Source organism: Delphinapterus leucas, chromosome 3 (assembly GCF_059928025.1).
Source record: "Delphinapterus leucas isolate spDelLeu-1000000601 "Yukka" chromosome 3, BTC_Dleu_Yukka2, whole genome shotgun sequence".
Classification (NCBI taxonomy): domain Eukaryota; kingdom Metazoa; phylum Chordata; class Mammalia; order Artiodactyla; family Monodontidae; genus Delphinapterus; species Delphinapterus leucas.
In genome coordinates, this window is record NC_143131.1 from 101,803,691 (window position 1) to 101,828,793 (window position 25,103).

General features: G+C 36.3%; 1 protein-coding gene across 2 annotated transcripts in view; it reads left to right on the forward strand.

Moving 5' to 3' along the window:
* The first annotated feature begins 15,126 nt into the window (after positions 1–15,126).
* SRFBP1 (serum response factor binding protein 1) overlaps positions 15,127–25,103 on the forward strand; it is a 52,587-nt gene continuing 42,610 nt past the window's right edge. The window contains exon 1 of one of the 2 annotated variants that reach the window (XM_022564912.2): positions 15,127–15,239. In XM_022564912.2, coding sequence (XP_022420620.1) covers positions 15,204–15,239 — 36 coding nt within the window. In that variant the 5' untranslated portion in view covers positions 15,127–15,203. Of the gene's footprint in view, positions 15,240–19,602; positions 20,990–25,103 lie in introns of those variants that run through there. The other variant, XM_089909224.1, reaches the window with a different exon arrangement.

The following is a 25,103-nucleotide window of genomic DNA, read 5'->3' on the forward strand; positions in this document are numbered from 1 at the left end:
AATCAAGAAATACAGTTTTCTGAAACTTCAGCAGAGGTTCTTAGTTTCTCCAGCACATTCTCTTTTATCCCATGGTTCTCTCAACTTTTTCCCTCCTCTGCCCATGCGCTCTACTCAGTTTACCTAAGCAAGAAAATTAACATGGGGTGTGCATATTCTAAAATTTCTAAATTCTGCTTTGGCCAGTGGCTGTTTTTTTTAATTCTTCTGTTTGTTTGTTTTCTTAATACTTTCTGTAGCCTTTATGCTTTTCTCTGGGTAATTTTTGTTCTTTTGACTGGGAAGGGAAGAAGCTTTCAGGGTTCAGATGAAAGTATTATGGGAGACGGGGAAAGGAGGCAGATATTCTTTTTTTTATATTATGTAATTTTGATGTTTTATAATATTATCCCACCACACTGCATTGAGTTCTTTGGAATAGATAATGACAAATGGGTAGCTAAATCAAACGAAATTTTTAAAAATACAGTTACCATTATTATTATATCAGAGGAAATTAAGTTCACCCCAATGTTTCAAAACATCCAAATTTAAGTGGCTCAAGCACACAAGTTTTGTCTTATATTTCTTTTCACCCAAGGAATAGCCCAGTCTTGGTATGACAGTTCAATGAAGTAATCAGGGACCCAAACTCCTTCCAAATTTTGACTTCATCATTATTTTATGTAGCCTTCATCTGTATGTTCTTAAATATTGCTGGAGCTCCTACCATTATGTCAACATTCCAGCCAGTAGTAAGGAGGCACAGCAAGAGGCACATTCACTTTAACATAAGCTACCAACCACTTTCATTTATAACCCTTTGGTCAGAAATTGATAAGGTGGCTAGCTTATCTGTAAAGGAGGCTAATACAGAATCTATACTCTGGATGGCTGAATATATTTTTAGTTGTCCCAGCTTTAAAAAAAATCAATGATTCTTTTACAATATCAGATGAGGAAAAGAAGTAATAGAAGAAACTCTTAATCTCTGTCACAGTTATTATAGAATTAGTAATAAATAATTTCAATAAATATTTACTGAATGAATTTTAGGGCACAGACCATACATGATGACAGTTAGGACTAGATGTGAAGTGAGATCTAAAGTTAAGATATACCAAATTGTCAAGGGCCTTAAATAGCAGCATATGTACTTATACCATGCATAAGAAAATGTATAGACAAACTGAGCCATTTAAGGTTGTAAAATGGAGGAAGAACATGATCTTATTTATGTTTCGGGAAGTAAACCTTTGATAATAGTGAGAGGATAACATGATTAGCAATAAAACTAGAATCAGGAACATCTGTTTGCTAGCAATTGCAACTCTTCAGGTAAGAGATAATAAGGGCCTGAATCTAGATATTGAGATAAGAGATGCAGGAATAATTTTGAAAGGCATTTCATGGATAATTAGGAGTAAAATTGGTGATTAATAATCCTCTAAAATGTCAGGAGTACGAGAGATGAGAGATGAATGTTAACCATATGCTTCTTATTTGGATGACTAAGGTTATGCCAGTAAATAATACAAAACAAAGAACAAGTACTGTAATGGATCTAAGAAAGGACAAAACGGCTCTTGATATTGGAGACCTGTTCTAATACACACCTATTCTCAATGTTATTACAAGTTCTTCGGATGCTAAAAGTTAAGCCATATTGTTCTGCTCTTGGACATAAACAACCTCACCAAACATGAATATCAAACACAATAACTCTGTAACCATGACTAAATAAGTCAAAAAGATGAATTGGGAAATTCACAAAATACTAAATATTCCCCTCCCTCAGCTAAAATAAATGACTGCTACTTCTTTACCAATTACAGCTTTATTCTCACTCTAGCCAGCCCTCCTAAACATAAAATGTATTGAGATATTCAATAATAGAGCTGCTCTCTGTTTCTGATAGCACCCAATCTAGAGCTAGTCCCTGCTTCCTTAGATCCTCTCCAAAATTACCCAAACTAAACTAAAATCTCACAGTAAGTTCTTTCTAACATCCTCTTTGTGAGACACCCTGCATTTTGCTATGTTGTGCATTTTCCCTCACTGTAACCAGTAATAAATTCAACTTGTTTAACTATAAGTGTATGTTGGTGGTCTTTGGCTTCAGGTCATTGATACAGCAACAGGCCTAATATTGGACTATATAATCTTGAAGTACCTCTGGGTATGTAAGAGACAGTTGGAAATTCAGTCTTGGAGTTCACATAACAGGAGGGACTGGATACATACATTGGAAAGTTATCAACTTTCATGCCAATATTTCCCAAACTAGTATACACAGTTTCAGTAGATTTGATAAATGCACCATGATGTGATCTATACTCCAATGGTATTGGAAAGGATTAGTTTAAACATGGTTGAGAAGGTTCATTACTTCAGAATTATCATAGGATTTAGTTTACATTATGAATGTTACTTTACATCATGAATCACACAGAAAATTCTAAATGTATTTAAATATAGAACTATTTTTCTAGCTAGACCTAATGCCGTGAGATATTGCATAGAACATTACTTGGGAAATGTTTCAAAAGAAAGGTGAAACATTAGGGGTAGATGAGATTCCTCAAAGAGTAAACATACACCAAAAGAGGAAAAAAAACCAAGAATATAATCTCTTGCAAAACATAACCATTATTGGAACTTCCCCGCTGGCACAGTGGTTAACAATCCGCCAGCCAATGAAGGGGACATGGGTTTGATCCCTGGTCCAGGAAGATCCCACATGCCACATAGCAACTAAGCCCGTGCGCTCTAGAGCCTGCAAGCCACGACTACTGAGTCCGTGCACCTAGAGCCAGTGCTCTGCAACATGAGAAGCCACTGCAGTGAGAAGCTCACGCACCGCAACTAGAGAAAGCCCACGTGCAGCAATGAAGACCCAACACAGCCAAAAATAAATAAATTTTTAAAAACCATTATTAAAATTTATCTAAATTTATAATTAAACGACATTAGAAACAAAGGTAATAGATACTCAAAACTCATCCCTTCCTAATTTTTTTTTTACTACATCATACTCCTTTTTTTTAATTAATTAATTAATTTATTTATTTTTGTCTATGTTGGGTCTTTGTTGCTGCACATGGGCTTTCTCTGGTTGCAGCAAGCGGGGGCTAATCTTCGTTGCGGTGCAAGGGCTTCTCACTGTGATGGCTTCTCTTGTTGCAGAGCATGGGCTCTAGACATGCGGGCTTCAGTTGTTGTGGCACATGGGCTCAGTAGTTGTGGCTCACGGGCTCTAGAGCGCAGGCTCAGTAGTTGTGGTGCAACGGCTTAGCTGCTCCGCAGCACGTGGGATCTTCCTGGACCAGGGATTGAAGCTGTGTCCCCTGCATTGGCAGGCGGAGTCTTAACTACTGCACCACCACGGAAGTCCAAACATCATACAATTATCTATGTTTTTGAGCTTCTGACTGTTTGATCTGTATGGTGGAATGTGAAGATTTTAAAACAGAATTAGGTAATACACATTTTGTAAAGACACCTGCCCCCTCAAAAAAGATACATATTAAATACAATAGAATAGTTACTTACCAGGTGGAGGGTGGAAATAGGAGTGGATAGAGGAAATACATAACTAAAATAAGAAAGGAATATTGTCCTGACCAATGATGAAAATGTATATGAACTGAGAAATATGACTAAACCTAACCTGAGATTACACCAGTTTCTGGTGGGAAAATGGCATCAGAGTTAAGTAATCCAGACTGATAAATATAGAAGTAGATAAATGGACCCCTGGGCAAGCATGAGGAGTGAAATGTTAAGTGTTTTGGGCCAAGAATCCATATCTACAATGACATATCCAACAGAAAATGTTAAAAGAAATGAAAATTTGGGGGTACATTTTATAACTATAAAGTTTTAGCAGGGAATATACCTGTAGATGTCATCACGGACCAAATCATAAAGAGTCTGATATACCATACCAAGAAGTTTGGTTTTTATACTAAAAGCAATGAAAACCCAGTGAAAGTTTTATGGAGGGAATAATGTGATTAGTTATCTAGAAAACATCCCTGGCAATGTGAGGAATGGATAGATAGTGGTAAATGTGAAGGCAGGGAGCCAACTTGGGAAACTACTACATAATCCACGAGAGAAAAGGGTAGGGCCTAACTGAAATCAGCAGCTGTGTGGATAGAAATGAAGAGATGAAAGAAGGAAAAGCTAAACAATGTTATTATTGACTATTTATGTGGGAGTGAGGACTGAATGAAGGAAGAAGTCAAGGATGATGGTGTGAATGATAATGCCCTTTACTGGAATTAGGAGTTCTTATTGTTTGCTTTTTAAACATGACTTCATGAAGGGTAAGTAGTGAATTTATCAATAGTTTCAGACATATCAACTTCAAGTACGTCTCAGATATTAGAACATCAATGGCATAACCTACTGTACATCCAGAACAAATCATATTACTATTCTCTATACAAAAAAATTATTTTCAGAAAAAGTTGTAAAAAGAAACAACAAATAATGGCCAGAAGAGAAAGCACACAGTGAAATTATTTTTTATTGAATTTTGTATATAAAATCATGTAGTAAAAAAATTTTAAACTGAAAAGATTAATTAAATGCTGGAATATAAAAATATAAAAGAAAACATACTAATGATTTTTAACTATATTTTAACACGTTTTTGACCAGAGACGCATTACAGGCATTAGTTTCTGCAAAAATCCCCTGGTCAATAATGTCTTAAAAAGGTAAAATTTATTCCTACATATTGGTCTGTCACAGCATTCAATAATAACATAATTGTGTTTCTTTTCAAGCCCAAACTTCTGCATATTTGTCCAAAACTTCATCAAAAATTGATCTTCACATATTCATATTTACAAGATAGTATAGCCAGATTTGTCAACTTCTCTTCACTTAGAATTGAAGAGCACTTTTTTTTTTTTTTTTTTGCGGTACGCGGGCCTCTCACTGCTGTGGCCTCTCCCATTGCGGAGCACAGGCTCCGGATGCGCAGGCTCAGCGGCCATGGCCCACGGGCCCAGCCGCCCCACAGCATGCGGGATCCTCCCAGACCGGGGCACGAACACGTGTCCCCTGCATCGGCAGGTCGACTCCCAACCACTGCACCACCAGGGAAGCCCGAAGAGCACTTTTAACTAATTTTAACATTTATGTTTCTTTCACACGAAGCAACATATATGCAACTAGTGAAAAAAACCTTAAACTTTATAATAATCTGATTCCCAATAAATTCCAAAGATTGTTATACTATCCATGTATTTGTTTCTTCAGAATGTATGTTGGTGGTTTCAAATGGCTCTTCAGTCAAAAATACTTCCACTACAATATTTTCACCATAAAATGCATCATAAATTTCTATAACACTGTTTATAACTACAAATTTTTTCTTCTTTTGCAAAAGTGAAAGAAAATGGCCGAATGATAACAAACATGGACATTATTTGATCCATTGCTTTAGAACAAGTGTCCATTCTTCATGGAAACAATTAAGGCATTCACATGTTGCTATTTTTAATGGCAATGTAATACTAGCATCTTCTGTTGTTTCTCCTGGCATTCTTCTCTGAAATTTGACTCTTTTTTCTATATGAATGTCCATTTTCTTACTTTGTTGGTCATTGTTGTTAAATAGTTAATATCCTTTCCCACATTTTCTGTACGCCTCTCTTTAAGAAATGATTTTAAAGCTTGGTGTTTCACTGTACAGTGCTCCACGATAATTCCAGATGTTTGTGATTTTTCTTTTTTGGTCAGATTAACCTCATCTAAAACCTCACACTAGAAAAAGCAAGATAACTCAAAAAAAAATCACACACAGCTATCATTGTTTATTTTGAATCACTGTTAAATGCAGGAATTTGTCCTATCACAGAGATTGCAAATGAACTGTGTCAAAAAGTGAGCTCAGTTGATTCCAAACAATTACAAACTTATTACTGAATAGGTGTCCCTAGGTCTACATGTGTCAGGGGCCTACTGCATAACTGGCAGTGCTCCAAACTTACTTTCATATAGAATACAATGTTTATTAAAGTTAATAAAACTTTACTAATTTTGAAGCCTACATATATAATTTTAAAACTTAACAGTAAAACTGAACTAGTTATTTATACTTAGACTGATAAAATATTTGTTCAGGGAGGAGAATTTTTATCACTGAATTTTTTTTTAGAATTTCTAATGCATGGTGATAATAAAACCAGATTGACTTTTAGTCAGGATTATAACTGGTTTAAAATTCTACACAGGGACTTACCTGGCAGTCCAGTCGTTAAGACTTCACCTTCTAATGCAGGGGATGTGGGTTTGATCCCTGGTCAGGGAGCTAAGATCCCACATGCCTCATGGCCAAAAAACCAAAAAAACATAAACCAGAAGCAATATTGTACCAAATTCAGTAAAGACTTTAAAAATGGTCCACATCAAAAAAAATTATAGGGCTTCCCTGGTGGCGCAGTGGTTGAGAGTCCGGCTGCCGATGCAGGGGACACGGGTTCGTGCCCCAGTCCGGGAAGATCCCACATGCCGCGGAGCCGCTGGGCCCGTGAGCCATGGCCGCTGAGCCTGCGCGTCCGGAGCCTGTGCTCCGCAATGGGAAAGGCCACAGCAGTGAGAGGACCGCGTACCGCAAAAAAAAAAAAAAAAAAAAAAAAAAAAAATCTATACAGACCAATCCCTGCACCCTCCCTCATTTCTTGTACACAGACCTGACCTCTCCCACAGCCTGGTCCTTGGTACTTCACTGCACTATAAAATGGATTGTTACAGACATGAACATAGATTAGCAGCTCTCAATCTCAGCACTAGTGACATTTGGGTTGGGTAATTCTTTGTTGAATCAATAGTGTTCATATGGCTAGGGTCAGGCATAAAAAAGTCTGGTATGAAGTGCCACTACATAGGTAAATCTATCTGGCAAGATTTCTAGCTTGGACAATGATACATGTGGGGAGATGAAAGAGGAAAGGAGTCACTGGCTCAGCCAACACATTCGGGTGAGTCAATGCTGGCAAAGAAAAGAGGTGATATCTTGTACCCCAAGGTCAGTTGAGTACCTGGGAGGTTACTGGTGACTCTGACCAGCAGAGCTTCAGTGGGGTTTTAAAAGAGGATTCCAAAACTATGCAACAGCTAAAAACTGAAGAAGCAGAGACAGCACTTTCAAGAACCTTGAGTATGAGTTGGGGAAAATAATGGAATTTCTTTTTTTAACCTTAATCCTTGCCAGAGAAAAGGCATTGAATTCCTTCAAGGAGAAGCTATACGACCTGCTAAATTTAACTCCCAAGCTACGTATTTTCTCTCTGTCTTGGTCTTGATGGACATGCAACCAGAAATATTTGCTATAAATTCCTTGCTTTTGATGGTATGTTCAATTAAAAACGTTTTCTCTGAACTGGCTTTTACACCATTGACTTCATTCTATCTCGAATTTCCATCTTTATGTTTAAATATAACTGCAGCAAAATTCCCTTTAAATATTACTCATTTACAAATCTGAAAATTCCCAGGTATTTTAAAACCCACCTCTTCCAGTCTATTATGATTCATGAAGTTTGGTTTTTGCCTCAAAAGATTTTGCTTCACTTTTTAAAAATTTCAATAACTTAAGACAGCTTCCTTTTTCAGAGGTATGTGTAGGGGAGATATATTTAAGAAATTTAAAAGGTTTTAATTTCTACGTCTTTCTAACAATGTTTTTGGAAAGTTTAAATAAGAGTATATAAAAAAACTTTTAGATGCTTTACTTTATTTATGAAATAGAGTGCCTTTTATTACCTTGCTTTTATTTAACTGATTTCCTCTGCTGAGGAATTTTCTCCCTATTCTACAGCTGCCTATTGAAGTCCCACCCTTCTTTCAAAATAGAACTCAAAACCCATCTCCTCTAGGAAGCCTTCTAATCAAATTGCTCTCACTTCCCTGTAATATTCTTTCTCTGGCACTTAATATATTGAGTTGGCCTTGGTGTTAGAATTATTAAAGTTATTACTCTGTAAGTCTATGGTGAACGTGGACAAGGACAATGTCTTAATCATTTTTCAAAATCTCCTACTGAACCTAGCACCATGCTTTGCAAAACAGATGGTCAAAAATGTTGATTTAAGTGAATCAAGGCCAATCACTTTATTGAAAATGAATCCGAATTGGGCTTTAATAATGTTTTCTGAACTTAGCTTTAAAATATTATAGGCTTTGTTGCATAATCTTGAGCCTATCTTGGGCTAATTGGAAAATAATTTAAAAAAATAAATCATATATATGTTAAGATTTATAGTTTATAAAGTGCCTTAGCTCATTAATTGCTGAAAAATCAATAAATAATTAGGTGAATGGGAAAGAATAGTGGTCATAAATTATTAATGTAATTTACACATTCATATCATAGAGTTGTAAAACTGCCACCAGTGATTTTATGTCAAGATACTTGGATTGCCCTCTTATTACCTCTGTGAACTCAGGCATATTTGTTATTCGTAAGACATGCATCCTTCATATGTACCATGCCTATCTCCCAAAGTTACTGTCAAGATCAAATTAGACAATGGAAAATAATAGCAGATTAAATTATTGAGAGGTAAATATTCAAGAACTCTACATTGTGTTTTCATTTTACCATTCCCATTTTTATAAAAAAAAAGAAGTCTTGTCACAGACAGTGAATATAATTTGCCCAAGGGCACATAGTTATTAAAAGATAGAATTAGAATTTGATATCCATCTGATTCCAGAGCCAAAGCTCTAGGCCAAATTGCTAAGTGTCAGCTCCATCCCTTCAGATTTTATAAAACTTGACTATGTAATATTAACTAGCTATTTCAAAATTTTTAAGATCTAAAATTCCTACAATAGAAACTTTTCTTTAAATTTCCTAGAGATATAAAGTAACAAATCTAACCAAAACACTCCATAAACATTGACATGAAATTTAGGCAAAAAACAATCTGTTAGAAGATTGATTTAGGAAACATATTAGCCTAGTAACTTGCCAACTACTTGTCTCCTATACAGTAACTAGTTACACCCTTTGGTATGTTGTATATATAAAACTTTGAATCTTACATAAATCCACTAGTAGCTCAATTAGAGGGTTTATTATTGTTTAGGAATTCACTTCAAGTCAAAAATTGAAACCTGAGGAGTTAATCTTAGACATTAAAAATATAAAGTCTGTACACTGATGTGTATAAAATTGATGACTAATAACCTGCTGTATAAAAAAATAAAAAGATAAAATTCAAAAATAAAAAAAACTAATACTAAACTTTCTTTGGGTTATTTGTATGGAAATATGTTAATATAAATGTTTCAGACATTACATGAAATTCCTAAAAATCTTATATGTTCTGGTGTAACAAGTCATAATCCTAGTTATTACTTTAAAATGTATATCTCAGAAATAACTAAATTTCCTTGCCAATTGCATTATTATGAACTTTCATCCAATCTTTAACCGTGGTCATTTTTAAGTCTTTTGTCATTTACAGACAGTTCTGGGTGTACTCTGATGCTTTCGCAAAAATGTTCCCATAAAAGGGCTTCATCTTCAAGGAATTCATGGAAAAGACTCTGACAAGTACAGGTTTCTGGTAATTGACTATACTGCTGAACTGAATGAATAAGCATTTTCAGAACTCTAATGGAAAACTGATGAATTCATAAAAGTGCTAACAAAAGATAAAGATGAAAAAAAAATTAATTACATGGGACTGAGTGAACTGATGAGGATGATTATAATTTTTGTGACTTTCTGTTTGAATAAAAAAAATATATAAAATCTGATAGATCCATCTATTTTCCTTCTAATTCAAAAATGCTATCGTAAGCCATTCATTCAGATTGATTTCTTTAAGATGCCAAGTTTCAACTGTAATGTGAAATGTGGAGAACACTGCCATCCAGGGGATAGAGGATTGAAAATGCAGAGCCAATGTATGGACACCAAGGAGGGAAAGGGGTGGGGTGGGGGGTGGGGGGCAGGCGGGGAGTGATGAATTGGGAGATTGGGACTGATATATATACAATAATATGTATAAAATGGATAAGTAATAAGAACCTGCTGTATAAAAATATAAAATTCAAAAAAGTATATATATAATTAAAAAAAAAAAAGAAAATGCAGAGCCAGAAAAATGGAGAAACTTAATGCAGTGGTTGTAAGCTGGGATTGAAACAGTTCTGTTGGAATCTGTTGTGAGGTGAGTTACTACTAATAGCTCAAGTACTAAAGATTGTAAATGACATGCTGAAAAAAATGACAGGTTTGCCAATAATAATTTCTCTTTACCACTTATTCAAGTAAGAGAAAGGTGTAACGTTTGTTTTTTTAAACCCCATAGCTTTTTTTAAAAAAAAAACATTTTATTGTGGTATAATTGACATACAAAAAGCTGTAAATAATTAATATTTTCAACTTGATGACTTTGGAGATAAGCATACACCGTGAAACCATCACCACAATCTGTGCCATTAGCATATCCATCACCTCCAAAAGTTTCTTCCTGCCCCCTCTATCATTATTTGTGTGATGATAAAAACACTTCAGTGCTTTTAAGATTTGTCCTCTCAGCAAATTTTTAAGTATACAGTAAAGTATGGTTAACTATGAGAACTATGCTGTACAGTAAATCCACAGCACTTACTTATTTTGTATAACTAAAACTTTGTGCCTTTTGACTAATACTTTCCCATTTTCCCCTCCCTCGGGCCTCTGACAACCACCATTCTATTCTTTGCTTCTATGAGTTTGACAGCTTTTGATTCCTGATATAAGTGGTATCATGTAGTATTTGTCTGTCTGTGTCTGGCTTATTTCACTTAACATAATGTCCTTCAGGTTCATTCATGTAGTTACAAATGGCAGAATTTCCTTCTTTTTAAAAGTTGAATAACAATCTATTGTTTGTGTATAACACATTTTCTTTATCCAGTCATCCACAGATGAACATTTAGATTGCTTCCATGTCTTGGATACTGTGAATAATGCTGCAGTGGGCTCAGTTACCAGGTGATCTTACCATTCTATATTCCCACAAATGATGCTTGAGAGTTCCAGTTGTTCCACATCCTCACTAGCACTTGTTATGATCACTTTTTAACTATTCCATTAGGTGTGTAATTGTATCATATTGTGGTTTTAACTTGCTTTTCCCTGATGATGTTGAACATACTTTCATGTGCTTATTTGCTATCTTTGCTATCTACATATCTTTTTTTTTTAATATACCATTTTAAACAATTTATTTATTTATTTATATTTGGCTGCATTGGGTCTTCATTGCTGCATGCAGGCTATCTCTAGTTGCGGTGAGCAGGGGCTACTCTTTGTTGTGGTATGTGGGCTTCTCATTGCAGTGGCTCCTCTTGTTGTGGAGCACAGGCTCTAGGCGTGTGAGCTTCAGTAGCTGTGGCATGCAGGCTCCGTAGTTGTCACAGGCTCTAGAGTGCAGGCTCAGTAGTTGTGGTGCACAGACTTAGTTGCTCCGCGGTATGTGGGATCTTCCTGGACCAGAGCTTGAACCCTTGTCCCCTGCGTTGGCAGGCAGATTCTTAACCATTGCACCACCAGGGAAGTCCCACATATCTTTTTAAGTGTATTTTCTGTCTGGATCTTTTGGCCACTTATTTTATTGGGTTCTTTTTATCCTTATTGAGTTTGGAGAGTTCTTTACATATTCTAGATAAAAGTCCTTTATAAAATATGTTAGTTGCAAAATTTTCTTCTACATGTAGAGCTTATCTTTTTACTATCTTAACAGTGCATTTTGAAGAGAAGTTTTAATGTTGATTCAGTCCAGTTTATCAGTGCATTTTTATATGGATTCTGCATTTGTTCTGATATCCAAGAAATCTTTGCCTAACCCTAGGTCACAACGTCTTTGTCCTATCTTTTATTCTATAAGTTTTACAGCTTTGTGCTTTACATTTAGGTGTATAATACATTTTAAGTTTTTTTTTTTGTATTTGGTGTGAGATGTGGGTCAAAGTTAATTTTTTATATGAGTATCCAATTGTTTCAGCACAAATTTTGAAAAGGCTACCTTTCCTCCACTGAATTATCTTTACAACTGTGTTGAAAATCAGTTGTCCATATATGCATGGGCCTATTCCTCAATTCTATTCTGAATGCTAAACATCCATGAGTTTAGTTGTAATCTAGAAATGTATGATTATAATTTTTGAAAGTGCAAAATGATAGAAATGTCAGTCATCAGGCATGTTAGATAAGGAGAATATTACTTTTGAGGTAATTTCCTTTTTTCAAAGAACATGGGTGTTATAGACTGAATTGTGTCTCCATATATTGAAACTCTAATCCCCAATATAATGATGTTTGGAGATAAAGTCTTTAGGGAGTCAATTAAGGTGAAACAAGGTCATAAGGGTGAAGCCCTAATACAATAGGATTGGCATCCTTATAAGAAGAGGGAAAGACATCAGAGAAGGCTCTTCCAGCTATGCACATTGGAAAGGCCATGTGAGGACACAGCAAGAAGGCTGTTTCTGCAAGCCAGGAAGAGAACTCTCAGGAGAAACAACCATGATAGCACCTTGATCTTGGACTTCTGGCCTCCAGAACTGTATGAAAATAAACTTCTGTTGTTTGAGTCACCCATTCTGTGGTACTTTGTTGTAGCCTGAGTAGACAAGTACAGTGGGATTTGAGAAAGTCTTAAGAAGTTTGAATTTGGAAAACTTGAATCCCTATTGTATATGCTTGCGAATCCTTACTTCCACTAAATGTAACACTGCAATAAAGAGGAAAAAGATCTTGTACCAGTTGCTTTTAATGATAGTAGTTTTGTTGTTTCATATCTCTGACAGCATTTAAATGATCCAGGACCAGCCCTTCAGGAATAAAAGGGGCAGGTGCTGCTTTCTAGAGAAACTTGTAGCCTGATGAACACAAATGCATTATTATTCCTAGAGGACATGTGTATAGCTTAATGAAAGCAGATTAGTTAGTAGAATCACTTCTGTAAAGAATCAAAATGATTTTTGAGGTTGTAACATCAAAAGACAGAGATGGATTGATATTTAAGTGATATATCAGGTACAATGAAAAACTACAAGTCACTTTAAAAATGAATATCTAAAGTTGCTGAGAGCTTATCATGTAAAAGAGTAGACAGTACATAAGAAATTTCAAATTAAAGTAGAATATTGTAAATAATGTAAGAATGAACTGCTGATGAGAAAAATTAACTTCTGTTGGGGGCTATGAAGACCATAGTTAAAAAAGGATGTATAGAATGTGAACCTGTCTTGAAAAGTAGCACTTGAGAAAGCCGATCTGGCAGAGGGAGCATCATAAGCAAAAGAGAGAGCTTCTGCTAAGAAAAGGTAGAAAACAAACGCTGAGCCTGAAGAGACTGTGCTGGCTAGAGAAATGAGATGTTGGAGAACAAGAGGAGTGGTCAAGAGAAAACATTACAGAGACTTTAAGAGTTATAGACAAACTTCATATTAATACATTTTTGAAGCATTATGGAATCATACTAACACCTTTCTCCTAAATTAGAAGACACATTTTCCATAAAGCTCTACATTTATCTTTAAAACAACCTTTCCTGAGTATTTATGTATGAAGTGCCTACTAGCCACCTGGGGTGAAAAACCCCTGCACTCCAGGAGATCAGTTTTAATGAGGAGAAGTAGCTGAATAAGGAGACAATTAAAATTCAGCGTATGATTTATGAATGCAAAAACTACCTTTATGCAACGCTAGTGAAACAGGAAGTCACGCATTAATCCAATTCTGCCCAAATCACACACTGAAGAATACCAATCCAAACACAAGACTGAGTTATTGTAAATCGAGTACAGAATCAGGAGTCAAGAGCATTGGCCTTGCACAGGACTGTCTTCCTGGACAGAAGCTCAGAAGTGGGCCTGGCTTAAATTTACTTTCCACACAGTCTTGAAATACTTAATAAGGTTATCTGTGAATTTGAGTTTTGTAAGTGAAATCCAGTGGGACAATGAAACATATGTCAACGGCTTAGTCTCAGGTCAAGTGTGGTCTTACCTGCTACATACTTCCATTTGGGTTCTCTGGCTTCCTACTTCCCTGTCTCTGCCCAGCAACTACTGCCATCTTGGTCCAGTACAGGCACTCCTCCCTGAGTCCTCAAGCATGGGTCCCAGGCACCTGTGAAGATGTGCACTAGCCCCATGGCATCCCTGTGCTTGAGGGAGCATCACACTAAATACCAAATAGAAAGCACATGACAGGTCAAAAGACACCACGGAAGAAAAGAAGAAACTTTTTCCTACTTTTTGAATGGGGGGGGGGTCCTGCATTTTCATTTTGCACTGGGCCCCTTAGATTATGTAACCAGCCCTGGAATCCTGTAGCAGTGGTCGGCTCCAGCTGGACAACTCTTGACAAGACACTTGGCCCCTCGAAAGTTAGTTTCCAAACCTGTAAAATAAGAATAATATTTCCTATCTCATTGGATTTGACTATTTTGGAGATAATTCACGCAAAGTGTTTGTCCCAGCACTTGACCCATTTTAAAGCTCTATACTACCAGGTGTTAACTATTAATATGTTATTTAACTCCGACTCAGTCCCTCATGTGTCCTCTACACGCAGCCTAATACTTCAAAACAGCCAATCTCACAGGCAGCATGAAATGTGCATCCTGGTTCTGTTTTATAAGCTCATTAGACCTTCTTACAGTGTGCAGAAAAATATGTCCATGCTTGAGCTATAAAGTGAGGCTGGTAAAAAAGCTGAATCTAACAGATGTGTTTGTTAGAAGCGCAAAAATCTTCACAAACGCTAGATAAAAATTCGGAGCAAAATTGGTCGCTCAAGTGATCATTTCATAAAGGCTTTCACTCCCATTGAGACACGAAAAACAAGGTCCTTACACAGCTGGACCCACTCTGCGAACGAATATAAGAAAATTAGCAACTTGAAAAACTTCTAAACAAGGCAACGGCTTCTGGAGCGCCCTCTTTGCCACCGGCCCCTACCTAGTTTCCATAGGAACGCGCAAATCAGCCGGGGTGCACTCCACGCAGGAAGTTGTTATTCGTCACTTCCGTCCTTCACCTCAGAGTCAGTATACCTTTTACTCGCACTTCGGCTGAAGCAGTCGGCGGATGAATTTTGGGCCAACGAGGCCGCCGTTGGAGGGGCGTGGCAACGCACCCGCGTTCCGGCTGATGCAGTTCACGTGCGGGCAGCCGGGGAACTTATTAGAGCTACCATGGACCAGCCGGGGACTTTGAACCTCAATAACGAGGTGAGCACCGAGGTCTAGAAACCTGTGGGACTGATCTTTAGGGTCCTCAGGACAGCTTTGCTGCGTCATTTTGAGGGGCTTGGGCGAGGCGGGAGTCAGGCGAGTTTTCTGGAGCTCAGAGACTGACAACCGTAACTCCCCACCCCCACTCTCCTACCCCCTGGTTTCTAGGTGAAGTGTCTCTGGCCCTCAGTCCTCGTGAGTTTTTATTTGTGGTACTTTGGGAAGAATATTTAATCTCTTTATTCAGTGTCTATCTGTAAAACGAAGCTCATGATAGTACCTTCCCCAACAAGGCTGGAGTGAGAAATTAACTGGAGTATGTAGTGTTTGCACAGTGCCTGACAGTAAACTCTCAGTATATATTTCCTGCCTTTTGTTGACTGCAGAAAATGAAGGAGAGATTGAGAGCTGTAGCTTTTCCTAAGAAATTGTTCATCTTGAATGAGACCGTATCATTTATAAGGATGTACGCTCGCTCAGTACCTCATTTCTTCTTTCCGCTACTGTCCTATTTCTGTGCTTCCATTTACAGCAGAACTTTAATACTTGCTGTCCACAAGTTTTCATCTCTCCTTTTCTCTTAAATCCAGTCTCATCAGACGTTTGCCCTCATCACCTCCACCATTACATGTCACCAGGTTACCATTTCTGTCATTTTCCCCTTTCTAGTTTCTGCTTCTATTCAAGGAAGTCATAGTCATCAAAGACTTAAAGTAAGCTGGAAAAGCAGGAATCAAATGAGGACCTCACAACTACAGCAAAGGAAATTATTCGCCGTTTTTGTTCAGTGGATATATGAGTCTGCTGTGAGCAAGCCACTGTTCATATTACACAGTTCTGTAAGCAACCTGTTCTGAGGTAGGAAAGGTTAAGCACCATTCATCAATGATACAGGACAATGCTCACAGAAAAAAGTTACGTAGTGCAGAAAAGTTTCCAAAGAGGGCAAGATGAAATGAGTGATAACTTGTTCTTGGTCTTTAAGGGTCCTACACAGGATTGCATTCAGGATTTCAATGATGGAGAAAGAAGGTGTTCTAACCAGAGGAACCAGTATAAGCGAGGAAAGAATGGGAGTGGGAATCCCCTTGGATTGTATAGTAGTAGATAACTCTCTACTGATGAGAACTTGTGGGATAAAGTAGGAAATAAAGCTGAAATGTATTATTGCCTTACTACCAGGTTAGTAAGTCTGGGTTTTGCTTGACAGTGGAGAACAGGGTATACCGAAGAGGAGAACTCTTGAAGGTGTTTATATTGATAAACATATGTTAAGTTTGTGCTAGTTACAGAAAGCATTTGGTGGTCTATTTTTCCATTAGATTCCCTAGGAGGTATAAAAGATCTTAATCAGAGTGATGTCCTTGGAAATTCACTGGAAATACTAGTGAACTTCCTGTTCAATTTCGAAATTACTGTGAAAGGAGTGGGGACAGTCATTTACCCCACTCTTCACTTAAGGCTCTTTCTTTTTCCACTTAGTTTCCAGGCCTCTTCAAAACAGTTAAAATTTGGCCTTTAGGAAGTCTTCACTAATTCACCGCAGTCTGGGCTGGGTGTCTATTCTTTATGCAACCAGGATGCTTTCTACTCTGAAAACACTTGTTTACCTGTTTCTCTCTTTTGGTGTGTATGTCTGTCACCTGCAACATATGTGGTCTGTAACTGTTTGCTGGATGATTGAATGAACTTATCCAATTAGGAAGTTTGTACATCCCACACTGAAGTAAACCTTACATGTTCTAATATGAAGGTAGGAAAAAAAAGGATAGAAGAAAGTGGAGATGGTGGAAGAAAAGTGTTATAATTTAAAATTAACGGGAGAAACACTACTAAGGGAAAAACAGTTGTTTACATAAAAATTGAAAAACAAAGGGGGAAAAATGGGACAACCAATTAGAAAAAAATACAGCAAATATGACAGAGAAATGGCTAATGTATTACTATAAAATAGCTCATGGAACTTAAGAAAAGTCATCTCATAGAAAATTGGTAAAAAAAATGAATTAAAACTTCTTCATGGAAGAAATATATATGAAAAACAGTTTAAATTCACTGTTATCTTTCTATCTTCCCATTACTTTTCCATCATCACCCTTATCTTAGTCCAAGTTATATCTCCCAGCAGAACTACTATCCTAGCCTCCCAGCTACTTTGACTTGTTTTCTCATCTCATCTCTCTAGTATAGCTGGAGTGCTCTCTTCAAAACAAATCTAATCATGTGTTTCCTTGCTTAGAACTGATTTGGTGGCTTCCTGTTGCTTTTGGTCAAGACGAATCTACACAAAGCCAGTCTCCACTGTTATACCACTACTCTCACCGCCCTCAGGCTGTGTACTTCAGCCACACTGGCTTTCCTCCACTATCTAGCATAGCCTTCTCCAGATCTTTTGCACTTGCTGTTCCTTTTACCCACAGCTCCTTTTCCTCACAGTACATTTTATACTTCTACTTAGTCACTTTCTCAGGGAAATGCTTCTTGACTTTCATTTACTCCTTTTGTAAGCTTTTGTAGCACTATTTACTTCTTTTTAGCATGTGTAAGAATTGCTTAATGTGTGGGGCATGTGAATGTGAGAGAGATTTCTTATGCCCTCAACCTGACTAAATTTTCGCTCACCATCATATCCTCAGTGCCTGTCTGTTAAATGAGTAACTTGAGGCATCATTTTTATGATCCTTAATGACTTAAATTAGGTCTCCTTAACTGAGATTCAGGAATGAATTTCAGGGATCGTATAACTGCCTGAAATTATGTGTAATTTGTTGTATTTAGCCTGTCTCTGGGGGAGGGCGAAATATTTCATAGGTTTTATCACATTTGCAAAAATTTGTAAATCTCTGGTATTATCTTTGGAATATTGGTACTCATATCTGTGATTAATTTGATTGGAATCCTTTTTCCATAATTTTTAATTATAGTCTTTTCTTTTAAAAAGTTATGTGGCCAGCTAATTTACAGTATCTTTAATTTCCCAAAATGTCTTTTGTGAAGATAAAAGCCAGCTTGCAGACACAACTATTATATTATGCTAACTTTCAATGTCTTCAGCTCTAATTCTGTTTTTTTAAATAATTTTCCAGGGCTAAAGGCTGATATTTATAACACACTTCCTGGCTCTAGGTTCTTAAAATACATGTATTCTTCTGAAATAATGTAAAATTCTACCTTTACTTTTTTTAAAAATAAAGTATTACTTTTTACTTTATCTTATGATTATTTATCGCATATTTTATCTTCACAAGCACTCATGTGGACTTTGAAGAGAGAATATTTAATTGATTTATTATAGCAGCTTCCCTAATGTTTAACATAGTACCTTGTGTATAATAAGTACCATATACTTGCTGGGCAGGTAAAAGTATGGCTAACTCAACTTGAATCACCTAATGTTAAGATGAGGGGGAGAAATCTGCTAAATGAAGACTTTTTTCTCCCTTTCCATTAGAACCAGAGAAGGGAAGCACAATTGAAAACAACAGTAAGCATTTAATGAGTAAAGAATTTGGAAAACTAGAGCTGGGTTTCCTTCAGTCATTTGTTTCTTTAGGCAGCAGTGATATATAAAATCAGAATTAGGAGGTGAAACATTCTAATCTGGTACTCTAATTCCACAGTAGGGCCAAAGGCTTCTGTATGAAACTGACATTATTTTATTCTTGATAGCAAATTATTAAGAAGCTCATTAGAAAATGGCTTTCCATGTCCTGCAAGATAGTAAAGGTAGAAACTAAAATGCCAGAGAACAAAATGATTTGCCTTTACTTATTTGTAAAAGATAAGAATGTCAAGAATTGTATTTGTACGTGCTTCTGAAGTTGCAAATCTCCAGTTTCATAATTAAATATGTGATACTTTTTAATAATTCTTTACTGAAGTAGTAAACTAGGGTCCATCCTTCAGAAGAGAACCATTTTCTGTTTGGTTGTTAAACAATTCTGGGAAGTTTTGCTAGGTGGCAGCATATGCTTAAGTTGTAGATAATCACCAAGCACTCTAGAATTTTAAAATTGTTGCTCATCAGAAATAAAAAGTATAATTCAGTAGTAAATTATCATCCAAATGGCCAAATTAGAAGCCCTCTGTATAAACCTGTAATTAATATTGTTAACTATGAAATAGTTCAAACATATGGAAAATGATATAACAAATGTCCTTATAATCTGCTTTCTGTATTTAGCAAGTGTCAATATTTTGCCATATTGTAATGCTTAATTCCACCCAGCTTCTTTTCCACCTTAGAAGTATTACTCATTCAGTGTGTTTTCTCATATGTATTTTTTATAATTTTCATATTCATACCCAGTGTATAGTATTGTGTTGTATATTTTTACACTTTGCATGTGTGGTATCATACTGGATAAATGCAGTATCATATGTATAATTCAAAAAGTTATTTTTTTCACCAAACAGTGTTTTCAGTGTTTATCCATAATACATGCAGATTTCCTGCATTGATTTAAAATGGTACATTGCTTATGCTTTATTTATATGCAATATTTTATCTCTTATGCAACATTTTGTAAAAATGCTGCATTGAATAGTCTTGTGCATAGCCTTTTGCTATAGCTGGAGGTATGTCTTCTGGACAGATTTCTAGAAGTAGAATTTTTGTTAGGTGTTGCCAGAGTTTCCTCCAGAAGGAGTATACCAATTTGCATTCCTACCAGCAATGTATGAGAGTGCCTATTTCCTCACAGTCTCACAAACAGAATGTGTTGTCATATTTTTTTGTATTTGCCAGTCTGACAGGTGGGTAATGAATAAGCAGAAGTTTTAATATATTCTAAGAAACAGAGATACACTCAGATTTTTCTTAGCACTGCAGACTTCTCTAGAGCAACTAGCTCTCAGAATAATTGTTTTCTAATAACCGTGGGTTTTTGTTATAAGTTAACTCATATGTGTAGCGAAGTTAGTACATTACCAAAAGAGGTTGGCTAATTGACTGGCTAGCAGATAGCCAACTACGACTCATTTCAAGGTAACATTTACGTTTACTTTTGTCTGTGAACCAAAGTTTGCTCTCAGCTTTGTAGATCAGAAACTTGCTATTGTTGTCACCCCAAAAGTATTCTCAAAAAAGTATTCTCTCAAAAGCAAATTCATATCAACCATAAACTTTTAAGAGACCATATACATAACAAAACTAGTTTATTGAGAAATATATTTAATGTGGATACTAATGCTCACATTGTAAGACACATTCTTTTCCTGTCTACTGATCCACATGAACTACTTGAAATACAGAGCCGCAAAAAGGGTTTCAGGTGCATGATTCAGTGTTGGGCTGTGATACATCTGTCCCCATAATTGAGTTATTCCAGTAGAAATTGGAGTTCCCAGGTCTTTGAGCTGGGGAACCTTTCTTTGGAATCTTCTTGATTCAGACAATGCCAGCTTTTGCTCTTTGTGGTTCCCTTTCCTGTGTTTTAAGTTGACTCTTGCCCATATGTTCACATGTTCTTTTTCCAGTCAGGTATATTAGCTTTTTATTTATTTATGATTGTATTTTTGCACTGTCTACCTAAGAGTTGATCCAGGTTACATTACTGTGTTCAGATTTCACCAGGTTAACTGAGGGCATCTCTATGCCTAGGTTTTAGGCGACACCTCATTTTCAGTGCATGTATTTTGTGTGGGTGTGGATGTGTGTGTCTTACCTCTTTTTCTTGTCCTCTTATAGATTATTAAATGGATTATTTTGCAGCTTGGAAGCACTCAGCTTGGGCTTATCAGTCTTGGTAATGATGACCTACAGAGTTTTGTCTTTCAATTTTTGACTTCAAACTCTTCCCTTCCACTTCTTTTTCGTTTTGTCTCTTCTCTTTCAGCACATTTCATTATTCTGCCTGTTTTGTCCTTGCTTACTTTATTTCTCTTTCCTTCTTTTCCTCCTGAACAATATTATACTCTTTTCACATTTCTAACAAAGACAGTTCTATTTGCTTTTGGTTGAAGAATTCACCAAAGCATGTTGCCCTTAAGCAGTACATTGGCCTTCTGACAATACTGAGTGTTTTAGGCCTGTTTGTTGACATCTGGGTTATCTGTCAACCAGCTTCATTATTCCTGGGTAACAAATGAATTGGCAACCTTTTAAATCCTAACTAAAAGGCTACTGGTAGCTGTTTGTCAGTTTTACAAAAATAAATTTAAATGCTTGGAGAAAGCTAGGTGTTTGGGGCAGGCAGTGTGAGGAAAATAAAAGTAATAGTTTCATTTTTACATGAAGTGAATATACTTATTTTTTTAGTATATTAAACTTAACAAATACTGGAAAAGTTAATAAGCTAGAAAAGCATTTTTTGGCATTGGCATGAAACTAAATACATGAAGCATTCCCTTTGCTTTTCAGAATTCCCTTATGCAGTAATGACAAACATAGTACTTCTTAAATTGGAATTTTAAAATTGGAGTCTAGCTTTCCCAAGATTGAAATGTGACTGAGGACCAGTTCTGCCCACTGCAATTTATTAATCAAGTTTGGTTAAGAGCAGTTAGCAAATAGTATATAATCATGTCATGCGCCTACAGGTTACAGCAGTTAGAAATATTTGTTACTACATTTTAATGCATAATTTATTACTTGCTATTTATTTTATGAATGACTTAACTTTCAAAAAATGTATCATAACCCCCTATTATGCTGCTTATGAAATGTAGCAATTCATTTTTCCACTTAAACCTTGTCTAAATGGCTTTTGTTTATGCAAGTATGATTTTTTTTCTAAGTAGATCTAACTTTGAAACAAATTTAAAAGAGGTTAACATATCTAGTGGAAATCTGATTACTCTACATTCTGTTATTATATTACTCTTTTGAAACAGTGAATGAACAAGTGAGTATTGCTCCCTTTCTGGTCATTTGCTTAACAAATATTTATTGAACACACTTATTGTATGCCATCTACTATGCTGGGTGTTAAGATGCAGTGTTGAATAAAACCAGATATTTGACCTTCGTGGAGTTTATAACCTAGTGGGAGAAAGACACATTAAGCATAATCAGATTAAAAGTAAAATATTAAACTTAAAATAAGTGTCATGATAATTCTAGAAGCACTTTTTGACCCCTGAGGGAGGCCAGGAGACACTTTATTGAGAAATGACAGTTGGGCCAAAATCAGAAAGATAAGATGTTAAGCTAACATGGAGAGAAAGCAGTCCTATCAGAGAAAACAGCAGGTGTAAAGATTTGGTGGTAGTTATAAGCATGGTGAGGACGGAGTAAAAGATGGCCCATGTGACCATTATAAGAGCATTTGGATCTAAGTGTTAAAAAATGTATTCTGATTGAGTTGTGGGTACCTGATTGGAGAAGGGCACGAATGGATATTGAGAAAACAGTTGCCAGTAACTCAGCCAAGAGAGCCAAGAAGTCAAGATAGAAGAAAAATGGTACAATTTGAGAGGTAATTAGGAAATAAAATTATCAGGACTTGATAATAGATTCATTGTGAGGGATTTAGAAAAGAAAGCTACCTATAATGAGCCTAGGTTTATAACTGAAAGGATTGTTCTGTTCCCTTAAATATGAAACACCAAAAAAGGGATCCAGTTGGGAGTGAAGAACATGGGTTCAGGTGTGAGTTGGAGGTGATTTTTTAAGCATACTTGAAATGTCACGTAGGCAGTTACACATTTAGGTCTGGAGCTAAAGTGGAGATCTCACGTGAAGGTAGGAATTTTCAAGTCATCTTTGTTTAGGTGGCAAATTAAAACTGTATACACACATAAGATCACTTAGGGCTAAAAAGTATATCTTGAAAAGAAGAGCTGGCCTAATCAGTTCAAGACTGATTAGAGGTGGATGTGCCTTCACAGAAGACCAAAGTGAAGTAGCTAGAGAGAAAGCAGGAAAACCAGGATAGTATTCTGTTACGGAAACCAAAAGGAGAGTATTTCAAGAAGGAGAAAGTGTTCAACAGTATCAAATGCTGCTGAGACTTCAAGCAAAATGAAGTCTGAAAAATTCTTGTTGGATTCAGGGACTTGTAGACATCATTGGTGACTTCTAGAAATCATTTTGACAGCTTTTAGTAGACTGATGGGAATTTTTATGTGGCATGCAGATAAGGAGATGGTGAGTTTGAACATCTCTAAAAGCTTGACTCTGGGGCAGTTGAGAGAGGGTGCTCCTAGTGAACTTTGTACTGAGATGTTTTGTTTGTCTTTTCTTTAATGAAAATGACTCAAACATGATTAAAGATTAGTGGAAAACATCCATTTAAGAGATTGACAATGCTAGAGTAAATGGATAGTTTGTAGTAAGGGTTATAGGAAGGCAGAAGAGGATGGGATCCAAAATACAGTTAAAAGATTAGCCTCAGAAAAGTTCAGGGATATTTCTTATATTGTAACTTTATTAATAAAGGAGGATGGGTGATGCAAGTAAATTTACATTCATGGTAGTAGAAAGACGATGTTTCCCATCTGATGTTTATTTTCTCCATGAAATTGAAAAAGAGAGAGGAGAAAGGTTAGATGTTTTAGGAAAGCAGACACAGATTTAAAATAGTCATTATAAAGTGAATTGACCAAAATATATATGTATAATAGGATTGCTAGGAAGTGTAAGGACCCATTTGAGGTTAGTTATGATGAATATCTAGTAGATAGAATGCCTCAGATATTCCCTGGCTCTTGGGGTACTGTGATAAAAGAACTCAGAATGTTGTTTTTATCCAGGGTTCACTAGAGGGATTGCTAACCAGAGGGATGAGTTTAAGGTATTGGCAAGTGTTGATTATGTACTTAAACTGGATAAGAGAAGGAAAATTAAAAAGAAAAGGACTAATCATTTGAGAGAATGTATAGGGGTCAGTGAACTAGTGGTTCCAGTAAACTCGAAGACCATTATGGTGGGTGGGGTTGAACAAGCAAGCTGAAAGAAGTTGTGATCTCAGTGCAGAGTATTTGAATTGATGGTTTTAGAAATGGAATAGTTATGAGCAATGACTAGAACTATGTGTGACCTTGGAAGTGGGTGGCTATGATAGAATAGATTAGGTCATTAGAAAGGAGGAAGTCAAGAAGTGAGGATATAATATTGGGGTGGGTTATTCAAGTAGACACCTACATCACCCAGAATAATGGCAAAACTTAGGGTGGAGAGAAATTGTAAGTTGGTTGCCAATATTGTCAATGATAAGGGGGTGAAAGATATTAATGAAGGGTAAGAGGTAACAGCTAAATACAAGAGCCTTGTAAAAACAGAATGATGTTGATACTGTTATTTTGGCAAGAAGAATTTGAGGATTATGTGTGCTAAGCACTCTTGCCAGGCACAGAAAACATGTAAATATTGCAAGGCCCCTACCCTTCAGGAGATTTTAGACAGTAGAAAAAGACAGCCTCATGAGCAGTTAGTGACAGTACAGTGGTAGGTGCTACCTACAGGTATAGTGGGAACTCCAAGGATGGAATGGTTGTCTAACTGAAGAAGTCATTGAAGGTTTCACCGGAGCGATTATCTCTGAACTGAATTTCATGTAGTTCCTGAAGTGGAGGAGGGGTGAAGGATATTACAGGAGGAATTATAAGATGTATGCCTCGTAACAATGATAGATAAAAGATAAACTCAATAGCATCCCATTGCACTAAGTACTATTATAACATGGGGTTCTTTATCATTGGAATATTTCTATCTCTTGGCCAATAATTCTGTTTTTTTGTTCTTAGACCTCAGCATTGTTCTGTAATGGGGCGATTTAAATGTGTGTGTGTGTGTGCACCTGCGTGTGTGCCCTTGTGTTTTTTGAGTTATGCTTGAAATAATTTGTTACTGAATATAAATAAAAGGGGTGTGCTAAAAACAAGTAAAATAAAGTCACTTTCATGCATTTGCTTTTGTTA